This window comes from Pteropus vampyrus, unplaced genomic scaffold (genome assembly GCF_000151845.1).
Source record: "Pteropus vampyrus isolate Shadow unplaced genomic scaffold, Pvam_2.0 Scaffold349, whole genome shotgun sequence".
In the NCBI taxonomy this organism is placed as follows: domain Eukaryota; kingdom Metazoa; phylum Chordata; class Mammalia; order Chiroptera; family Pteropodidae; genus Pteropus; species Pteropus vampyrus.
Window position 1 is genome coordinate 1,919,370 of NW_011889130.1, and position 20,227 is coordinate 1,939,596.

Sequence of the window (20,227 nt, forward strand, 5' to 3'; positions counted from 1 at the left end):
CTTTTTACATTTCCATACAAGTTTTAGAAACACTTTGTCAATTAAAAAAAAAAAAAAAGCCTGCTAGAATTCTGATGGGCTTTGTGACAAATTTAAGGGAAAATTGAGAATTTAAAACTAAGTCATCTGATCCATAAACACAGTTAAGATCTTTATTCCTCTATCTCAGCAATGCATTATAGTTTTCAGGGCAGTGATCTTGTATATCTTTTGTCAAAATTATCTTTTCAGGATTTCACATTTTTATGCTATTAAAAATGGTGTTATATTTTGAACATAATTTCCTGATTGTTGTTAGCTTATAGAAATAACCTTTATTTTTCTATCCCTGATCTTTTTTTAATTTTTTCATTTAATTTTTTAATTTCCCCCCTCTCTTCTGGTAACCACTGTCCATTGTCCATGTCCATGAGTCTCTGTTTGCTTGTCCTGTTCATTTGTTGCTTTTAGGTTTATATCTCACATATAAGTGATATCATGGTGATTTTCAACATTTGTCTGGGTTATTTCGCTTAGCATGATTATCTCAAGGTCCATTCATGTTATCGCAAATGGCAGTATTTCATCTCTTCTTATGGCTGAGTAATATTGCATTGTATATATGTACCACAGCTTCCTTAGCCAATCATCTATCATAGGACACTTCGGTTGCTTCCATGTCCTGGCCACTGTGAATAATGCTGCTATGAATAACGGTGTGCAAATATCTTTTCGAATATGAGCTTTCAAGTATTTGGGGTAAATATCCAGTAGAGGGATTGCTGGATCATATGGTAGGTCAATTCTTAGTTTTTTGAAGAACCTCCCTACCACTTTCCATAGTGGCCATACCAATTTGCAGTCCTTCTATCCCTGATCTTGATCTTGAATCCTGAAACTTCACTAAGCTCTTATTAGTTGTAGAAGCTTTTTCATAGGCACTATAGGATTTTTTACATAGATGACCAAGACATTTGTGAATGAAGCCAGTTTTACTTCTTCCTCTCTAATCTGAATGCATTTTACTTCTTGGTCTTACATTACTATACTGGCTAGAACATTCAGTAAAATGTTGAGAAGAAGTGGTGAGACCAGACACCTTTTCATTGTTCCTGATTTTAAGGGGTAAACACTGATGTTAACAATGTTTTTTAAATATGACAATTATCATATTTAGGTTCATAGCAAGTTAAAACTGATGAACCTATATTGATACATCATTATAACCACATCCATAATTCACAATTCACAGTTGGTTATTATACACTGTATGGATTTGGATAAATGTTCAATGACATGTATACATCATGACAGTATTACAGAAAATTTTCACTGCCCTAAAAACTTCTGTGTTCTAATTATTCATCCCTCCCCCATAACACCAACCCCTGGCAACCAATGATTTTTTACTGTCTTTTCCAGAATGCCATATAGTTGTAATCATATAATACCAGCATTTTCAGATTGGCTTCTTTCACTTAGTAGTATGCATTTAAGGTTCTTCCATGTCTTTATGTGGATCGATAGCTTGTTTCTTTTTAGCACTGAATAATATTCCATTGTCTGGATAGACTGCAGTTTATCTAGTCACATACCGAAGAAAATATTAGTTGCTTCCAAGTTTTGGCAATTGTGAATTAAGGTGCTGTAAACATCCATGTGTAGGTTTTTGTGTGGACATAAGTTTTTAACTCATTTGGGTAAATACCAAGGAACATGACTGCTGGGTTATATGTTTAAGAACATATTTAGTTTTCTAAAACATTGCCCAACTATCTTCCGAAGAGGCTGTACCGTTTTGCATTCCCATCACCAATGGATGAGAATTCCTGTTGCTCTACATCCTTGCCAGCATTTGGTGCTGTCAGTGTTTTTTATTTTGTCCATTCTAATAACTGTATAGTGCTATCTTGTTGTTTTAACTTGCAATCTACTATTTTTAAAATCAATATTTGAGACAGAAAAGTAGAAAATTTGGATGGTAACTATAAATTTGTCTATTTCTTCTTAAAGTTTTATTAATTTTTTCTTCATGTATTTTGAAGCTGCATTGTTAAGTGTATAAAGGTTTAGGATTGTTGTATCTGCATGAAGAAAAAAATCTCTTTATCATTATGCAGTGGCTCTCTTTATGATTGCTAATATTCTTCATCTTATCCATTTCATCTTATATTAGTATAGCCATTCCACTATTCTTTATTTTTTATTTTTCAATTATAGTTGACATACAATATTATATTGGTTTCAGGTATATGCCATAGTGATTAGACATTTATATAACTGACAAAGTGATCACCTTGGTAAGTTAGTATCCAGCTGACTATATTCTGTATGCTGTACTTTACATCCCCATATTCTGCTCTTCTTTTGATTAGTGTTACCATGGTATATATTTTCCACCCTCTTAACTTTAACCCATTTGTATCTTTATGTAAGTTTCTTATAGGTAGCATCTACTGGGGTCCTACTTTCTAAAAACTCAATCTGATAGTCTCTGCCTTTTAAATGTGGGATTTAATCAATTTACATTTAATAATTTACTTATGTTTTGGATTATTTCTCACTATTCTACTCTATTTCCTTTATTGGCTTATTACCGGTAACTCTTAGGGCTCATAATATGCATCTTTAACTTATTACAGTTTACCTTCAAGAGATATTTTTCCATTTCGCTTATAGTATAGGAACCTTACAACAGCACATTTACATGTCCTACTTCCTCCTCTTTGCTTCTGTTCTCATACATTTTACTTCTACCTGTCATAAACACACCAAAATACACTATTATTGTATTAATAAATGCAACTGTTGAACAGTTAAGAGTATTAAATATTCAATTATCTTTTCTTTCAGTACCTTAAAGATGTTGCTCTACTGTCACTAGCTTGTACTGTTTCTGATGAGAAGTCTGCCTTTATTCATAACTTTGTCTTTTTCTCTGTTAAGATTTTATCACTGGTTTTAAGGCAGTTTGAATATGATAAATATTTGGTATAATTTTCTTCATATTCCTAATGTTGGGGGTTCATTGAGCTTAGATATGTGGGTATATCATTTTCATCAAACTTGGAAAATGATCAGTCTTTATTTCTTTATATATAAATATTTTTGTGCCTCCCTAGCTCTTTGGGGACTGGAAATGGACATATAGTTATTCCATTGCTTTGTAGTTATCTTACAGCAAAGTGATGCTCTGTTCATGCTTTTTACTAATTTTGTGTCTGTTTGTGTATTTCATTTTGAATAATATCTATAACTGCTTTCAAGTTCACTAATTTCTTCTTTGATATCTAATGTGTTATTCATCCCTTGTAGTGTAGTTTTTCTCTCTCACATTCTAGTTTCCATTTTTTTAAAATTTTTGATTTGGATCTCTTTAAATATCTTTCTCTACCTCTTGAACATATAGAATATAGTTATAATAACTTAGTGACCTACTGAATAATTATGTCAGCTGTATCATTTTTGGATTGGTTTAAATAGATTGAGTTTTGTCATTATTATGGGTTAATTCTTCCTGCTTCTTGTGTGCCTGGTAAATTTTTGCTGGATTCTCAAGCACTGTTAGGCGCTCTGGGATATGGTTAAGTTATTGTACACAGTTTGATCCTCTCAGAAAGGCTTGTTGCTCAGTTTTGTTAAATAGGATCAGGGCAGCCATTAGTCTAAGGTGAACTGTTTCCTCTGCTGTGCCAGTGTCCTGAGTACTCCACCTGATGCCATGTGAAGTACAGGTTTTTCACTCTGACTAGTGGGCACACAAACTCTGCACAGCCTTTTTTAAGTCCCAGGGATTTTTCTTTTATGGTAGTTTTTCTCCAGCATCGAGTAGTTTACTCACACAAATGTGCTGATCAGTACTCAGCTGAAGACTTGAAGTCTCTAGAAGACTTTATCTGGGTAGCTCTCACCTCTCTGTACTCTGCTCTGCTAACTCTTGCCTCACTGGAATCACCAGACCCCCAGGTCTATCTTTACAACTGAGGGAGCCTGTAGGACTCTGCCTGGGTCCCTTCCCTGGGCTGCAGCCTGGGAAGGAACTCCCGTAAGGCAATAAGTGGGGGCTCACCTTGGATTTTGTTCCCTCTCTCAGGAATCTATCTTGGTCTATTCCATGTCTAATGTTTGAAAATGTTATTTCATGCATTTTGTCTGAATTTTAAGTTGTTTTAGGTAGGAAAGTATATCTGGTATATTACTCCATCTTGGATGGAAACAGAAAGATTTGTTAAGTTTTGTCACAAAACTGGTACAATGGCTGGCAGGTTCTCTAGGAGGTGACCATGAACTAACTTCCAGCTTCTCCAAGAATCGCTACTTCATGAGGTCCCTCTAGCAAGAAGGTTGGCAATGCGGGGATGAAAACCACCAACAAAAGAGTGCTCTCATTTTTGAACTCCAGGTGAAGAGGTACCATATGGCAAAATGTCAAAAACAGGTCAGTGAGAGACATTTGTACCTACGCAAAGGACCCAAGTTGTCAACACTGTGTTTGCTACAATCATTGTAGGTATTTACTGAGAGCAAATCACAATATTTGGCTGGACTTGACACTGATCACCCCCATTTCCTACACATGTGAGTGGTAGGCACTGTGATGAGGAAGCCCTGCTTTACCCATAGTATATGGTCTTCCATTCAGATGCCCTTGAGATTCCCAGGGCTACGCACAGGTTTTGAAGCAGACCTAAAGATAACAGCATCTGGATGTCAACAGATCACTTTGTTTCATACAGAAAAATTGAATCAAATGCTTAGAGGGTCTCTTAGCTATTTCCTAAGATCCCAACAAGATTGCTGGTTGACAGAGTCTGTAGCTACTGTTGGCCCTTTGAGCCTTCAAAGTCTCTTCTTTGCAATTTGGAGTTTTTTTTCCCAAAGATTTTTTTCCTAATTACAGTTGACATACAATATTATATTAGTTTCAGGTGTATAACACAGTGATTAGAGACATTTATATAACTTATGAAGCGATCATCCTGATAAATTCATACATAATTGCTACAATACTACTGACTACATTCCCCATGCTATATTCTACATCTCCATAACTATTTTGTAACTTAAAATTTGTAACTCTTAATACCCTCCTCCCTTCATTTGTTCCCCTGACCCCCTCCCAATCCAGCACCATCAAAATGTTCTCTGTATGTATGAGCTTATTTGTTTTATTTGTTCATTTATACCATACTCTAGATTCCATATAAGTGAAATCACATGACATTTGTCTTTCTGTCTGACTTACTTCACTTAGCACAATATGCTCTAGTTCCACCCATGTTGTTGCAGACAGCAAGATTTAATTCTTTTTATGGCTGAGTAATAGTCCACTGTAAATATGTACCATCTCTTCTTTATCCGTTCATCAACCAACAAACACCCAGACTGACTCCATATCTTGACTACTGTAAATAATGCTGCAATGAACGTATGGATGCACATGTCCCTTCGAAGTCATGTTTTAGGTTTCTTTAGACAAATACCCAGAAATGGGTTTACTGGATCCTTCTTTGTCTCTAGTACTTATACTTATCTGGTATAAGTATTGCTACCCCAGCTTTTTTTGTTTGTTTCCATTTTCATGAAATATCTTTTTCCACCTCTTTACTTTCAGTTCTGAAGTGAATCTCTTGTAGGCAGCATATGTTAAGGTCTTATTTTCTTAACCATTTAGCCACCCTATGCCTTTTGATTGAAGCAGTTAATCCATTTACATTAAAATAATTGTTGATGTGTAGTTATTGCCATTTTATTATTTTTTTCTTCTTCTTAAAGAAGTTCCATTAATATTTCTTTGTAATACTAGTTTGGTAGAGATAAACTCCTTTAGCCTTTTCTTGTCTGAGAAGTTCTTTATCTGTCCTTCAATTCTAAATGATAGTTTTGCTGGGTAGAATAATCTTGGTTGTAGGTCCTTGCTTTTCATCACTTTGAATATTTCGTGCCAATCCCTTCAACAGTCTTATGGGAGCACCCTTGTCAGTAACTAACTGCTTTTCTTCTGCTGCTTTTAAGAGTCTCTTTGTTATTGACCTTTGGCATTTTAATTATGATGTGTCTTGGTGTGAGCCTCTGGGTTCATCTTGTTTGGGACTCTCTCCTTCTTGGGATTGTATGTCTATTTCCTTAGCCAGGTTAGGGAAGTTTTATATCATTAGTTCTTCAAATACGTTTTCAATTCTCTGCTTTCTCTCTTCTCCTTCTGGTACCCCTATGATAAGAATGTTAGTACACTTGATGTTGTACCACAAGCCCCTAAAACTGTCCTCATTTGGGGGGATTTTTTTCCTTTTGTTGTTCTGATTGGGTGTTTTTACCTTATCTTCCAAATTGCTGATTTGATCCCCTGCTTCATCTAATCTACTCTTGGTCCCCTTTAATATATTCTTTATTTCAATTATTGCATTCTCTATTTTTGATTAGTTCTTTCATGTTTTCTATCTCCATTTTTATGTTTCCTATGTCAGTGTTGAAGTTCAATGAGATCACTGAACATCCTTATAACCAGTGTTTCAAACTCTGCATCTGATAAATTGCTTGTCTCCACTTTGTTTAGTTCTTTTTCTGGAGCTCTGTTCTGTTCTTTCATTTGGGACTTTTTTTTTTTTTTTTCTGTCTCCCTGTGTTTGTTTCTATGTATTAGGTACATCTGCTATGTCTTCCAATCTTGATAGTGTGGTCTTATATACTAAGTGACCTGTAGGGCCCTGTCTCCTTGGTCAACTGAGCCAGATGCTCCAGCTGTGTCCCTCGTGTGGTTTGTATGTGCCCTCCTGTTGTAGATGAGCCTCTGTTGCTGTTTGCATGTCAGTGGGAGGGACTGACCTTCAGGCTGATTGGCTATAAGAACTGGCTGTGACTACAGTAGAGGAGCTGTTGTGCAGGAGCTGATCCTACAGAGCAGGGCTCTGGTGCCTACCCAGTCTGCCTTTTGGGTCTTGGTGAAGGTGATGGGTAGTGCTCTGTTATGGTCTGAAGCCAGCCACCCAATGTGTTGATTCTGGGGCCTCTTGGGAGAAACTTTGTTGCAGGCCAAGGTCAGCTGCTGTCTATGCCCTGCCCAGCACTACCTGGTATGAGCTACAAAATGGTCTGCAGGTGGTTGCCACTTGTGTGTGCTTTGGGAGTGCCTGGGAGAGGCTAAGCTGAGAATCAGTGCTGGCTGCCACGAGTGCCAGGTTTGGGGCTGCTTAGCAAGAGGTACTGGGCATGCCAAGGCCAGATGTTGATTGTTTGAGGTTGTAAACTTTTGAAAGATTTTAGTAAAGTCCATAGCATGAGCCTAGATAGGCCATTTGTATGGAAAAGCCACTGGATATGGCTTGGGTGGACCCAAAATTTCGGTGGGGCGGAGTCTCAGGGTATCATCAGGGCAGGGTGAATGGTGTCAGCCAGGTTGATGGAGAATTAGACTTGGCAACTGCTTACATGTACACATTGGGTGAGGGGAGGACTCATCAAAGGAACAATGGCTTCTGCTGGCACTTCTGTCTGGGAGAAAGCTATACCTCCAGCCATTGCCCTGAAGTCAGACAATTCCATTCCTCCCTGTAGGTATGTCCCTAGTGCCTTTCGAGGTGCTGCCCCAGCACTGGAGGCGCAGAATGAGTGAGTCTGTGTGAGAGCTTTTTAAGAGGAACACCAGGGACTCCAGCAACCCTACTTTTCACTCAGTCACAATCTCTGCTGGTTTTCACTGCCAGAAGCTATGGGGACTTCTCTTCCTGTCACTGGGACCCTGGGCTGGGCAGCCCAGTGTGTGGCTGGGACCACTTGCTCCTCAGAGGGGACCTCCGCAGCGGAGGTATCCCTCCCCATTTTTAACCACCACATGTGGTGGTGGGACCAGCCTGATCCGCATCTCCACCCTTCCTACCAGTCTCAATGTGGCTTCTTCTGTATGTCCTCAGTTATAAGACTTCCGTTCAGCTAGACTGCAGGTGATTCTCAATGATGGCTGTTCTATAGTTTAGTTGTAATTTTGATGTGGTTGTGAGAAGAGGCGAGCACAGCATCTACTTACTCAGACATCTTGACCAGAACTATGGAGTTTTAATCTCTGTATATAATATCACCTTAAAACTTTACCATTCTTGCCCATCACCAGCCAGAGGGATGTTTTCTGAAATATAACAGTTTTGTACTGGTTGACAGAAATGATCGAGACAGGCCTGTGAGGAGTGGAATAAATTTTATCACCGAGCAAGGCTGCCACTTTAACTAATGATCCTGGGTCTTTAGGGTCCCTAGGGTTTCAGATTCTGCTCCAAACATCCTGGCTGTGTGGAGAGGGCACTCCATCTCAGAGGGTAATGACAATGAGGGGACCTGAGGGAAGAACAGCAAAGGAAGAGCTGCCACGGAGGGGTAAGGGTGAAGACAATGGCTCTAAGCTCAGAGGGGCAATGGACACTGTACAAACCTTTCCTTGTAGGACTAACTGCAGGCCAGAGCATATGGCCTGGCGATCCTTCAACCAGCCTCTGACACACTTAGTCTTTCTCATCGAGAGTACTGAAGTATGCGTTTTTCAGCTTTACCATGTGCAGGGCCCTGTGCTGTTCCTGAGACTGGCTAAGAGATGCTTTGTCCCTCTTATCTCTTTGTAACTGATGCTAGTTTACTGTTATTTTTATATAGTGTAATTATGTCCCTGCACCCAATAAAGAAAATTATAAAGCTAGAGTATAAAAAACAAAATAGAAGAGCTGGGAAAATGAGTTTTCGATGATGTCAGTCACAAAATAACTTACTCAGAAATCTCTTGAGTAACCTCCAAAAACCTAAAACACAGCAGTCCAGAGAGACGGTGGCAAACAATGGCCCAGGTGCCAAGTATGACCAATTGAATAGTTTTATCAGCATACAGCCACACCCATCTGTGTACATATTTTTTGCTTTTGTGCTATAAAGGCCTAGTGGAATAGTTATGAAAGAAAACATATGGCCTGTAAAGCCTAAAATATTTACTATCTGGTCCTTTATAGAAAAGTCTGCTCATGCCTGTTATAGATTAGATGTTTCTTGATTCTAATAGAAAAATTCTAAATTCTGATTTGGCAGTAATAGTATAGCATAGAGCCCACTATCATGTGTTATTTCTCAAAGACTCTCTGCTGAAGAATGTAGGCAATTATAAGCCAGATTTCAGAGGTAAAAAGTTAGTCACCACTAACTCCAAAATTGTTTCATTCTCATTCTAGGAACTGGATGGTGAAAAAGCAAGCATGAAGTTTGCAGGTCTATTCTGTATTTTTCTGCTTATCATTTTCCAAACTGACTTTGGACAAAATGAAACAATTCCTAGGAAGCAAAAAAGGAAGATGTATTACAGAAGATTGAAAAAAAGTTCTTCGCCAAACCACAGATCCAGTAGACAGCCTGGAATGCAGCAGACAACAATGGGGACACCAACAGCAACATTTCCCATGGTTAGCTTGGATTACAGCATGGAGGAGAAGTCTGAATCCTTTATAAGGTTTCTTGGAGTAGAAACAAGCTATAATGTGCTGCCAGGTAAGAAAACAGTACTAAAGAGAGACGGAGAAAGAACCTCCATGAAGATAATTTAAAAAATTTTTTAACTTATATTATCTTTTGGTTTAATCCACAAAGATAAATTTTAAATTAATGTTAAAAATCATTTACAGAATGTATTTAGAATATAAAACTGGAAAACAGAAAAAAAAACCAGTTATCCTACAACTATACTTACGAAACCATAATTACTATTTTGTTTTATTTCTAGTCTGTTAACTATGTCATGTATTTTAAATAGTTGTTATCATAACATAGGTAATATACACATAAATTTATAAACTGATTTTTCATTTATAATGATATATCATCTAAGATATAAAACAAATTATTCAGATGATTCTATACATGGCTAGTAAATATTTTCAATCAAAAATTTTCAACAAAAAAATAGTTAAGCCACTGATTTTATTTTATACAGACTAAACCAATGAATTTTTAAAGGCTGAAAAGATTGGAAATTCTTCCAAAACTTCAACTAAGCATTTTTAAAAACTAGTATTTAATGGTCCACATTTTTGCAGGTTCGGAACAACAACAAAAAAATTATATAGTTTACATAAAACTTTCAAATGACCAAAAAAAAAAAAAATCACCAGATAATATTCTGTGGCCAAATGCTTCTAAATGATGTTATTTCCACAAAGTTAACAGAAATAACATATAATCACCATGAAAGTACACAATTTAGGTCACATTTACAGCATGATAGGGAGAAGAAAAAGTCGGAGGCTGGGAAATCTTACTAAAAACATATGATAATAATAGTGTACCCACAACTGCTAAAGAATGATGAGGTCATTTTCCCTAGTTAAGTGAAAAGTTATCTAAGCTATAATAAAAAATAAAAAGGTTAAAAAGTATGCATAATGTGATCTCAAATCTGTTTTAAAGTATGTAATATAGGGTAGTGTGCATAAAAAAGCACAGATGTACACTAAACATTTCTCAATTAACCTAAAATGTTTTCCAGTGGTCTAATAGTGCTTTTTTATAAAATAATTGTGGTAAATACACATAACATAAAATTTATCATTTTAACATTTTAAAGTGTACAATTCAGTAGCACTTAGTACACTCACAATGTTATGTAACCATTACCGCTATAGTTCCTGAACATTTTCTTCACCCCAATATGAAACTCCGTATATATTAAGCAGTCACTTCCCAGTTTCCCCTAAACCCAGCCCCTGGCAACTACTAATCTTTCTGTATTTAAAATTTGCCTATACTGGATATGTCATATAAAAGGAGTCATAATATGCAGCCTTTTGTGTCTGGCTTCTTTTACTTAACATAATGATTTCAAGGTTCATCCATGTTGCTGTGTGTCAGTACTTCACTCTTTTTAATGGCTGAATATGATTCCATGATATAGATGTACTACATATTGTTTATCCATTCATCTGTTGATTCTACCTTGGGTTGTTTCTACCTTTGACTACTGTAAATAGCACAGCTATAAACACTTGTGAACAAGTTTCTATGTGAACTCTTGTTTTCAATTTTCTTGAGTATATACTTAGAAGAAGAATATGGGGAATATAAATGCTGGGCCATATGATAATTCTATGTTTAAGGAAATACCAAATGTTTTCCATAAAGGTGACACATTTTATATAACAACCAGCAAATGTTCAAAGATTCCAATTCCTTTGCATCCTTGGCAACATTTGTTATTTTCCATTTTTTTAAATATAGCCATTCTTGTGGATGTGAAGTGGTATTTTGCTGTGGTTTAATTTATATTTCCCTAATGACTAATGATGTTGAACACCTTTCTATGTGTTTGTTGTCTTCTTTGAGAAATGTGTATTCAAGTCTTTTGTTCGTTTTTTAATTGGGTCGTTTGTCTTTCAACAAGTTTTAAGAGTTCTTTATGTATACTCTGGATATTAGGCCTTTATCAAATATGATTCGAAAATATTTTCTATTTTCTCCCATTGTGTAAACTGTCCTTATACTTTCTAAATGTCCTTTGATGCACCAAAATCTTAATTTCAATGAAGTCCAATTTATCTATTTTTTGTTGTTTATGCTTTTGGAGTTATATCTGAAAATTCAAGGAGGGCACGGAGATGTACATCTATGCTTTTTCCTATGAGTACTACAGTTTTAGCTTTTAGATTTAGGTTTTTGATCCACTTTGAGTTAATTTTTATATTTGGTGTGAAGTAGAAGATGGCTTCATTCTTTTGCATGTGAATATCCAGTTGTCCCAGCACCATTTGTTGAAGAGACTATTGTTTTCTATTGAATGGTCTTGGCACTCTTGTCAAAAATCATTTGGCCACAGATGTATGGGTTTATTTCTGGACTTTCAATATTCCATTGGTCTATATGTTTATCCTTTTGTTAGTACCACACCACTATGAGCTGATTATTGCAGCTTTGTAGTTAGTTTTGAAATCTGGAAGTGTGAGTTCTCCAAATTTGTTCTTTTTTTTTTTTCCCCAAGATATTTTGGATATTTGGGGCCTGTTGTAATTCTGTATGAATCTGAGGATCAACTTTTCCTTTTCTGCAAAAAAAGGCTGTTGGAATTTTGATTATAGTAATTTTGAGTATAGTACCTTTATAATCAGAAAAAACTTATATGTATCTATTTTTCCACAAGAAGAACTAGGTGACTGAGATTAGTCTACTTTAAGTAACCAAATGAGAGATAGGGTATGGCCTGAATTGGAATGACACAGTGGTGAGGGAAAGCGGGGAACAAATGTAAGAGCCCATTTGGGGGTGGAATTTGGGAACAATGGCTTATCAGATAGAGAAGAGTTATTAGGAATGACTAAGGTCGGAAGTAAAATATTCCCTCTAGTATTCAAATCTACTGTCTAATGGCCTGCTTAGTTGAAATACTTATCCACATATCTATTCTTGTATAACTTAGCCATCCTGACAGATACAGGATGGAAGCACAATTCACAGAGTCAAGTTACTGTGAGGAGGTCACTCTGAGCCTAAGAGAGAAGTTGAGAGAAGAGCACATGAAAAGCATTTCAGAGGGTTACAGCCGAGCATGAATGCACATAGAATGCTATTCTTTTGTGGTTCTATCTATCTGACTTCACAGTGTACTCACTTCTATTCACAGGGGCTGGTAACTACAGAAGGAATTTAAATGTCTTATGCTCTCTTTTAGGAAAGAAAGGACACTGTTTGGTGAATGGGATAACCATGTACAACAAAGCTGTATGGTCTCCTGAGCCCTGCACTACCTGCCTCTGCTCAAATGGAAGAGTGCTTTGTGATGAAACCATGTGCCACCCTCAGATGTGCCCCCAAACAGTTACACCTGCAGGAGAATGCTGCCCGGTCTGCTCTGATACCGGTATACATATTTAGCCAAAACAAAATATCACATGTGATTTGGTCCTTAACTTCCATGTGTTTTCATTTTGTCTTTTACCTTAAGTTTTTAAAAAAATTTATTTCAATTCGTTTCAAATATATGGTACATTGGTTAGACATCTATATAGTTCATAAAACGATCACTCCAGTTGCTCCCTTGATGCCCTGGCCCTTCACCTAGCCATCATATTAATGCTAACTGCATTCCCTATGCCATGCTCCCTATCCCTGTGACCAATTATCAACTACTAATTTGTACTTCTTTAACTTTTCACCCCATTCTCCCAGCCTCCTCCAACCCACCTCCCCTCTGGCCTTCACCAAATTGTGCACTATATTTGTGAGTCTGTTTTTGATTGGTTTGTTCTTTTTGTTCCTTAGATTCGCATATAAGTGAAATCATATACTTACCTTAAGTTTTAAATCATCATAAACTAGTCATCAGAGTACTTAAAATATTGGCACAATTATGATAAACATAGAAACCACTTGGAAAAGCACATAGTAGGGGTCAGAAATAAAAGATCTTGGCTTTCCAGTTCTAGCTCTATCAGAAGAAGTAAACTAGGACTAGATCGCATTCCACATTTGACTCTTGGCTTTAGAAATGTAGTGACAGAATTTACACAGCCGACAGTCCCTGAGTTCTTAGTATGTATGAAGAGCTCTGCTTAGTTCTTTACATGCATTATCTCTCTTAGCGCAACACAACGTGGGTACAATTATTATTCCAAAAGAAAATTAAGAACTCATGGTGAACAAAGGGAGGAGTGTATATGTAGACAGAATAAAGCCCAACTCTCCAGTCTATTTGGAGCAGTGCTTTCTTTTGTGGCACTGCTTTGCAGAGGAAGGTTAAGCTATGGGGTTTCGTTGGCTGCTTCTGTCCCCTTATCCTATGAAGCTCATACCTGATGGAGTACAGAATCCTTGGGAGGGAGGTGCAGGTCTGCCCCAAGAAAAGTCTAGCCAATGAATTATGAAACAAATGCATGTTAAATAATTTGATGAGAAGGGATTGGGATGTGTTTTATCTATGATCAAGGTAGGTTGTTTACACACACAGGATGATCACAGAGTGGGTGTCTACAAAAGTCTCCTGTCAAGAAGAACTTCAGAATACTCAGGAATTATATTTTGGTAGCTACTACCAATTATTTTACTAAGGTATTATGACTTCTAAAAAATGTTAAAAAAATAAGTGTTTAATAATTAAACTGACTTCTTAGGAGTGAAACACAAAGTTTATAAAGGCAAGATTCAGAAATTCTCAAATATTTTTCAAAGGAAATACTATAATTATTTTGGAAAAATAAACTTGGATCTACAAGAAGGATTTTAAATGTTTCAATATGATAGCTTTAGTTTCCTTCTAATTTTTTCCTATTCTCCTCTTGAATTTTCTACCAGAGATATGAAAAAAATAACTCACAGACTTTTTTTTTTTGGGGGGGGGTGACATATATAGTATCAAATAAAAGCAGGGAGATGATTAAGTAAATTTGTATATTTTGATGGAAGAAAATCTATGCACTGAACTCACTCATCCTTAGAACTCTTCAGTCAGAGGGTGAGTATGAAGTCTGATCTTAGCTACATCTTCCCCTCGTTAGCCTAAGATATTAACATCTAAATACAAATTTATATAAATTTTCTACTATTACATTTCTGCTCTCATCATTATGGAATAATAAAAAGTACTCTCATGCATATGTCTAGGTTAAAACAACATCATTTAAGTCCTGGATGTATTCTATAAGCCTCAAGAAGTAAAAATGACTTAAGTGGATACTGAGTGGAAAAAAATAAGAGAACTCTCTATCAGAGAATGCTTTTAGACCCAAGGAGCTGAAAGAAAATTAGACAAAAATAATAATAAATCTATAAACAAAAGTCAATTTTACTACCATAAGCAAGTAATATATACATGTTTCACTTTTTTATGTCTGATAGTGTACAAATTCTTACATTATTAATAACCCAAATGAATTGAACAGTATTATTATAAAGGTATCACGTCTTACTATATTGCAATCTCACAATAAAACTGATTACCATTTTGCATCATGTGGCAATATCATTCCCTCTTTAGTCACCAGTTAGTATGACCCTTTAGTAAAAATAAATAGTAAGGCCACAGGCAAAACAAAAATTATCCATAGTAGATCTTACAAAATAGAAGTAAAGTTAAAATTAAAATTATTCAAGCAAAAATTTCAAGATGCATTTCATGATTAAGCTGTACTCCAATACCTGAAGGGACTAATACTAACTTCATTTTCACTATGATTCTTCCTTTTATTAATATTACAACTTGCCCCTGCTGTCTACTCCTTGTGTGGTGAGTAGCCTCCTATTCACTACTCAGTGGTACAACATTAAATGACAAAACGGAATTTTCTGGTGATTCTTCAGAACAAAGAGAACCTACTCATTTACTTCAGAAGCAATTGCCACCTCCTCAGGTGGAAATGGATCAAGCATTGAAAAAAGAGGGACTTCAATTTGAGGAGGATGAAGACATTACAGAAAATGAAGACAGGGAGCAAAAGAAAAAGATCCATGGACCTGGGGATGCGGGAAGACTTCCCAGTGAGGGACAGAGCAGAGAAGAGGAAGATCAGAGCCCTGGGGAGGAGGTGAAGCAGGCCCATCAACACAGAAACCCAGCAAGGGAGGAGGAAGACAAAGACGAGGATGAGACCATCAGAGGAGACGTGTTCAGGATGCCCTCTCAACACCCAGTTCCTGCTCCTCCCAGAGGCATGCCTCCTCTGCCAAGCAGGTGCTCTCTGTCCTACAGGACCATCAGCTGCATCAGTGCTGACCTCTCACAGATACCACCACTAACAGCACCAGAGATAACAAGTCTGGAGCTCATTGGTAAGAGATGTTGATGTCTGTTTTTCCTTGCGCTTTAAAAGTAAATAATTCTCAATATCCTATGAATGTTATATTTTAATTTCATAATATAAATTGACTCCAAACAGCCTAATTTCACAATCTTCAAACATATAAACTTTGCAGAGGAAATAGGTGTTTACACAGGTAGAAAGCAAATTCCTCCAAATCAAATCATGATTTCCCATGGACTTTTTTCTTAAAGTTAGCTTTACTGAGGTATAATTTATATATAGTAAAAATTTATTTTTAGCATGTTCTTGAGTTTTGACACATGCAACCACCACCACAATCAAGATACAGAACATTTCCATCACCTCCCCAAATTCCCTCACATCTCTCCTTTCACAGCCCTGGCCACCACTGATGCATTCTTTCAATAGTTTTGCCTCTTCCAGTATGTCATGGAAATTGAATCATTCAGTACATAGCTTTTTCAGTTGGGCTATCATACTGCTTTTGAGGGTCACCGAGGCTGTTGCATTTATCGGTATCTTGCTCCTTCTCACTGCTGAGTGATGTTTCATTGCTTGGATGAACCACAGGTACCCCCTGAAAGACAGCTGGATAATTTCCAGTTTGGGTCAATTATGTGTACGGTTGCTTTAAACACCTGCGTATAGATGTTTGTGTAGGTTTAATTTATCTTTTCTCTAGAGTACATACCCAGGAGTAGGACTGCTGAGTAACAAGTAAATGCATGTTCAACTTTATAACAAACTACCAAACAGTCCCTAAAGTGGCTGCCACATTCCTGCCAGCTATGTTGGAGAGGTCCTGCAGCTCCACTTCCTGTCAGCTGTTTTCCCCCTCATTTTAGCTATTCAGATGAACATAGAGTGCTCCAGATCTTTTGCTTATCATATTTTTATAGGGCAACCTAGAAGGGTTCTGAGTAGAAGAACGGCATGACCAGATGTGTGTGTATGTGTATGTGTGTGTGTGCGTGTGTAGTTGGTTGGCGGGGAGACTGGGTTGGTTGACAAACTTGGGCATTTGTCTGCATGACAAGGCCCATGCTGGGCACAGAAGCAGGAGTGAAAGAATCTGAATAGAGTTTCAGATGTGTCTTAGGGGAAATCATAAACTACCATCAAAGTAATAAATGACCATAATGAATACTCATTAGAAAAAGTCCAACACCTTTGTTTAGGATGGCCAGTCTGATGGGACACCACCAGTGTCGTGGCTTTCCTGACACCACTTATGACCTCCTAAGAAATTCTTCTCATATATAGAGACTCCTCTAGTAATGCCCCATCTTCCTGCAGCCTGCAGCCAGATGTGCTCTGCCATAAGAAAACTCAATTTGTCAAAGTCTAAAGTCTTATGAAAGATAAATAAGTTGTGCTCAGTCACAATATCTTGGTTTTACAAGCAGGTCACCATGTGGTTTTTATAGTATTCATATTTCTGGTAAGCTCATTTTCTGGGTTTAAAATCATTGACTACTGTACTTAACTAAATGTCCAAACAACCCCACAAATTTAAGGCATGCAGGAACTTTTATGGATTAAAATCATAAAAGTAAAACATTAAATCTAATGGCAATCTGACAATTATCTCCCCAAGCTGCTTATTAAGGAAACTGATGCTCAGAGAAGGTGAGTGATATGTCCTGATTAAAAATAGTATCATACTTCTGATCCAGGGTCTACTAAATGTCAATGGGAAAATATGAAGAACTATAAAAATCAGTTTCTATATAACTTTCCAGAAACATGTCCTTGTTATAAAATGTATGTTAACAGAACTGTCTAGCAAACCGTAATCTGGCATTTTAGAGCAGTTTTATCTAAAACATAACAAGTTCTTAGAGTGAAAATTTTGACTATGTTAAACAGTCTAGTTACAGTCTTGTTATTTTCCTAAATGTGCATTTGTTTACATAATATATATTCTATACTTGTTATGAGAATTGTTTTCTCCTCCAGATAAAGCACATGCACGTGTGTGATACATGTACACACATATACATGTATGTATAGACACACAGGCCTAAAACACAACTGCTGTGTGTCCTAGGCAATTCCATCACCTCCATTCCGGATGAAGCATTTAATGGATTACCGAATTTGGAAAGGCTTGATCTGAGCAACAATAATATCACCTCTTCAGGCATAGGTCCAAAAGCATTCAAGGTAAATATACACTCTGATTCGTGAGTAACAATCTGCTTAGATGGTTTTTTCATGACATGTACCGGCAGCAGGTGGAGATAGGAAAGGGAGGAAGGGTTAAATGTTTTAACAGGTAATTTTTTGCCTAAGAAAGTTTCCTCTCTGATGTCTGTAAACTGTATTCATTTTTATCTTGAAAAAAGTCTGTTGTTTCACATGTTTCTGGCTGCCTTTTCTATGCTTCACCATTAGAGTACCAACAACAGCATTAATGACAAAACTAATGTGAATTTCCCCCAAGTAGCTAAAAACATATTGAAATATGGTCTCTTAGTACATGAGGTATTTCTGGGAAGAAAGGATAGCTTAATCTGGAAATTCTATTAACATTTTGAGGCCAGCAAGTTAGAGCTTCCCTATTTTGTGCCATGGGGAATATCTGATGAAGCATACTTTAGTAAGAGGGGTTCTGGAAAAACAAATGGACTCTGATGAAAATTGGCAAGGGGATAGGTTGGAGGGGGGAAAAAAAGGGAGAGAAGGGAGGAAACAGCACAGAATAAACTTCTGAAAGACTCAGATTTGACAATTTTTTCTCTTAAAAGGAGAAAAGGAATTTCAGAAAAACAAAACAAAGGCAAAAGCAAGAAAGGAGAGGTTTGTGTATATAAACAAATACTAAAAAATATGTATGCTTTAAGAAACCCAAGTGAAACATAAAACATCCCGCAAGGTCAAACTTTATCCCCTTTGGACAAATTGCTGGCCTCTTAAATGCTCAGTTCCTGGTTCTCATTCAGATTTTGGGCTGACAGATGAGAACAGTGCAGGTGGTGTACATGTTTGTCACAGGCCCAGAGTATCTGCCCCATGCTAGCCATCCTTCTGACACCTGGGACTCGTGCATTTCCTGAATTTGATCAAAAAGCAAGACACTGTAGGAAATTATCTTCTTTGCTTGTTTTTAAATTTTCTGTCCCATTCCCAAACTGCTGGAATTTGACTCTGAGCACCACTAAATTGTTCACGTGGCTTCACTAAAACCTGACCAACTGCAGCACTCCTTTGGTAGTGAAGGCTAGTATGGCTATCGAGCATGCAACCACAAATGGAGATTCACTTCTCAGGCAGTCAAAACTGTTTGGGTACCATACAGGAATAGCTTGTGATATTTGTAGCACTTCATTTGGAAGAATTTCCACCATAATTAGTGCTATTTCATGATTCTTGATGACGATAGAAAACTCAGGTTTACAAATACATTGAAAGGATTCAAATTGCTGTCCTAATTTTAATATCCAGGCCAGATTCATGATACTGCATGATTTCATTAACTTTGTATCTATTGCTGAGACACAATCCAATGGTGACAGGAGCTTTCTCTTGCTTAATAAAACCACAGTAATAGGTGATAAATATGTCATATGAAATACAAAATCATCCAATGTAGTTTGCTGAAAATGCCTGGGAATAAATACTACAAACAATATCAACATCTACCTAGCAGGGAGAATATGGGGATTCCTGTCTAAACCTGAGTAAGTACAGGTGTAAGACTTCAGTAATTACAGCAAACTGAATGTTAAATAAGACACATTACTATACATCTGTGACCAGATAAACAAGTAATTTTGAGATTTGCTTTTTAAGCTTCTGAAGAAGTTAATGCATCTGAATATGGATGGAAACACTTTGGTAGAGATTCCTTCAGCACTACCATCTACATTAGAAGAACTTAAAATCAATGAGAACAATCTTCAGGCTATTGATGAAGAAAGTTTATCAGGTATTAAGCATTTGGTTTAATGATATGTGTCCTTATAATCTTTCTTCTATATTCACATGGGAATTTTTTTTTAATTTGCAGTATTGCTAAAGAGTTGCTAGTGAGGTTTTTTTAGGTCACTTTACAATTTAAATTGATAAACTTATTTTAACTATTGACTGGTAAACTTTTTAAAATGCATTTTAAACTGCCCATTGTCTTAAAAAGTACTCTAAATAGAAATAAAACGCTACGATTTCAGGTTCTCATCATCTATAATACAATAACCGAATTCCAAATCCGTAATATCCTAACATTTACACTAACTTTCCACACACAGCCATATGTTCTGGTGCTGTGTCTGTACTGATGTTTTTGGTGGTGGTTAGTGGTGGTAATGCTGTACTGCAGTTTGTTGATTGGGTATCTTTTATCACTATTAGATGCTCAATACACTCCAGTAGCAACTCTTGCCACCTCCACACATTTTGCTACTTTAATTTGTCATTTGATGGCACATGAGAATTATGTATCAAATATGAATAAGTAGGCACTATATGTGAGGCTGAGG

At 36.8% G+C, this 20,227-nt stretch overlaps 2 protein-coding genes across 4 annotated transcripts in view; one reads left to right on the forward strand and one right to left on the reverse strand.

Annotated features, from left to right (window-relative positions):
• Nucleotides 1-20,227, reverse strand: part of CENPP (centromere protein P) — a 206,151-nt gene that overhangs the window by 47,160 nt on the left and 138,764 nt on the right. The window lies entirely within an intron of this gene.
• Nucleotides 1-20,227, forward strand: part of ECM2 (extracellular matrix protein 2) — a 39,067-nt gene that overhangs the window by 6,362 nt on the left and 12,478 nt on the right. The window contains exons 2-6 of one of the 2 annotated variants that reach the window (XM_011378954.2): nt 9,183-9,495; nt 12,662-12,850; nt 15,286-15,753; nt 17,797-17,912; nt 19,542-19,677. In XM_011378954.2, the coding sequence (XP_011377256.1) occupies nt 9,207-9,495; nt 12,662-12,850; nt 15,286-15,753; nt 17,797-17,912; nt 19,542-19,677 (1,198 nt within the window). In that variant the 5' untranslated portion in view covers nt 9,183-9,206. Of the gene's footprint in view, nt 1-9,182; nt 9,496-12,661; nt 12,851-15,219; nt 15,754-17,796; nt 17,913-19,541; nt 19,678-20,227 lie in introns of both variants that reach the window. The other variant, XM_011378953.2, reaches the window with a different exon arrangement.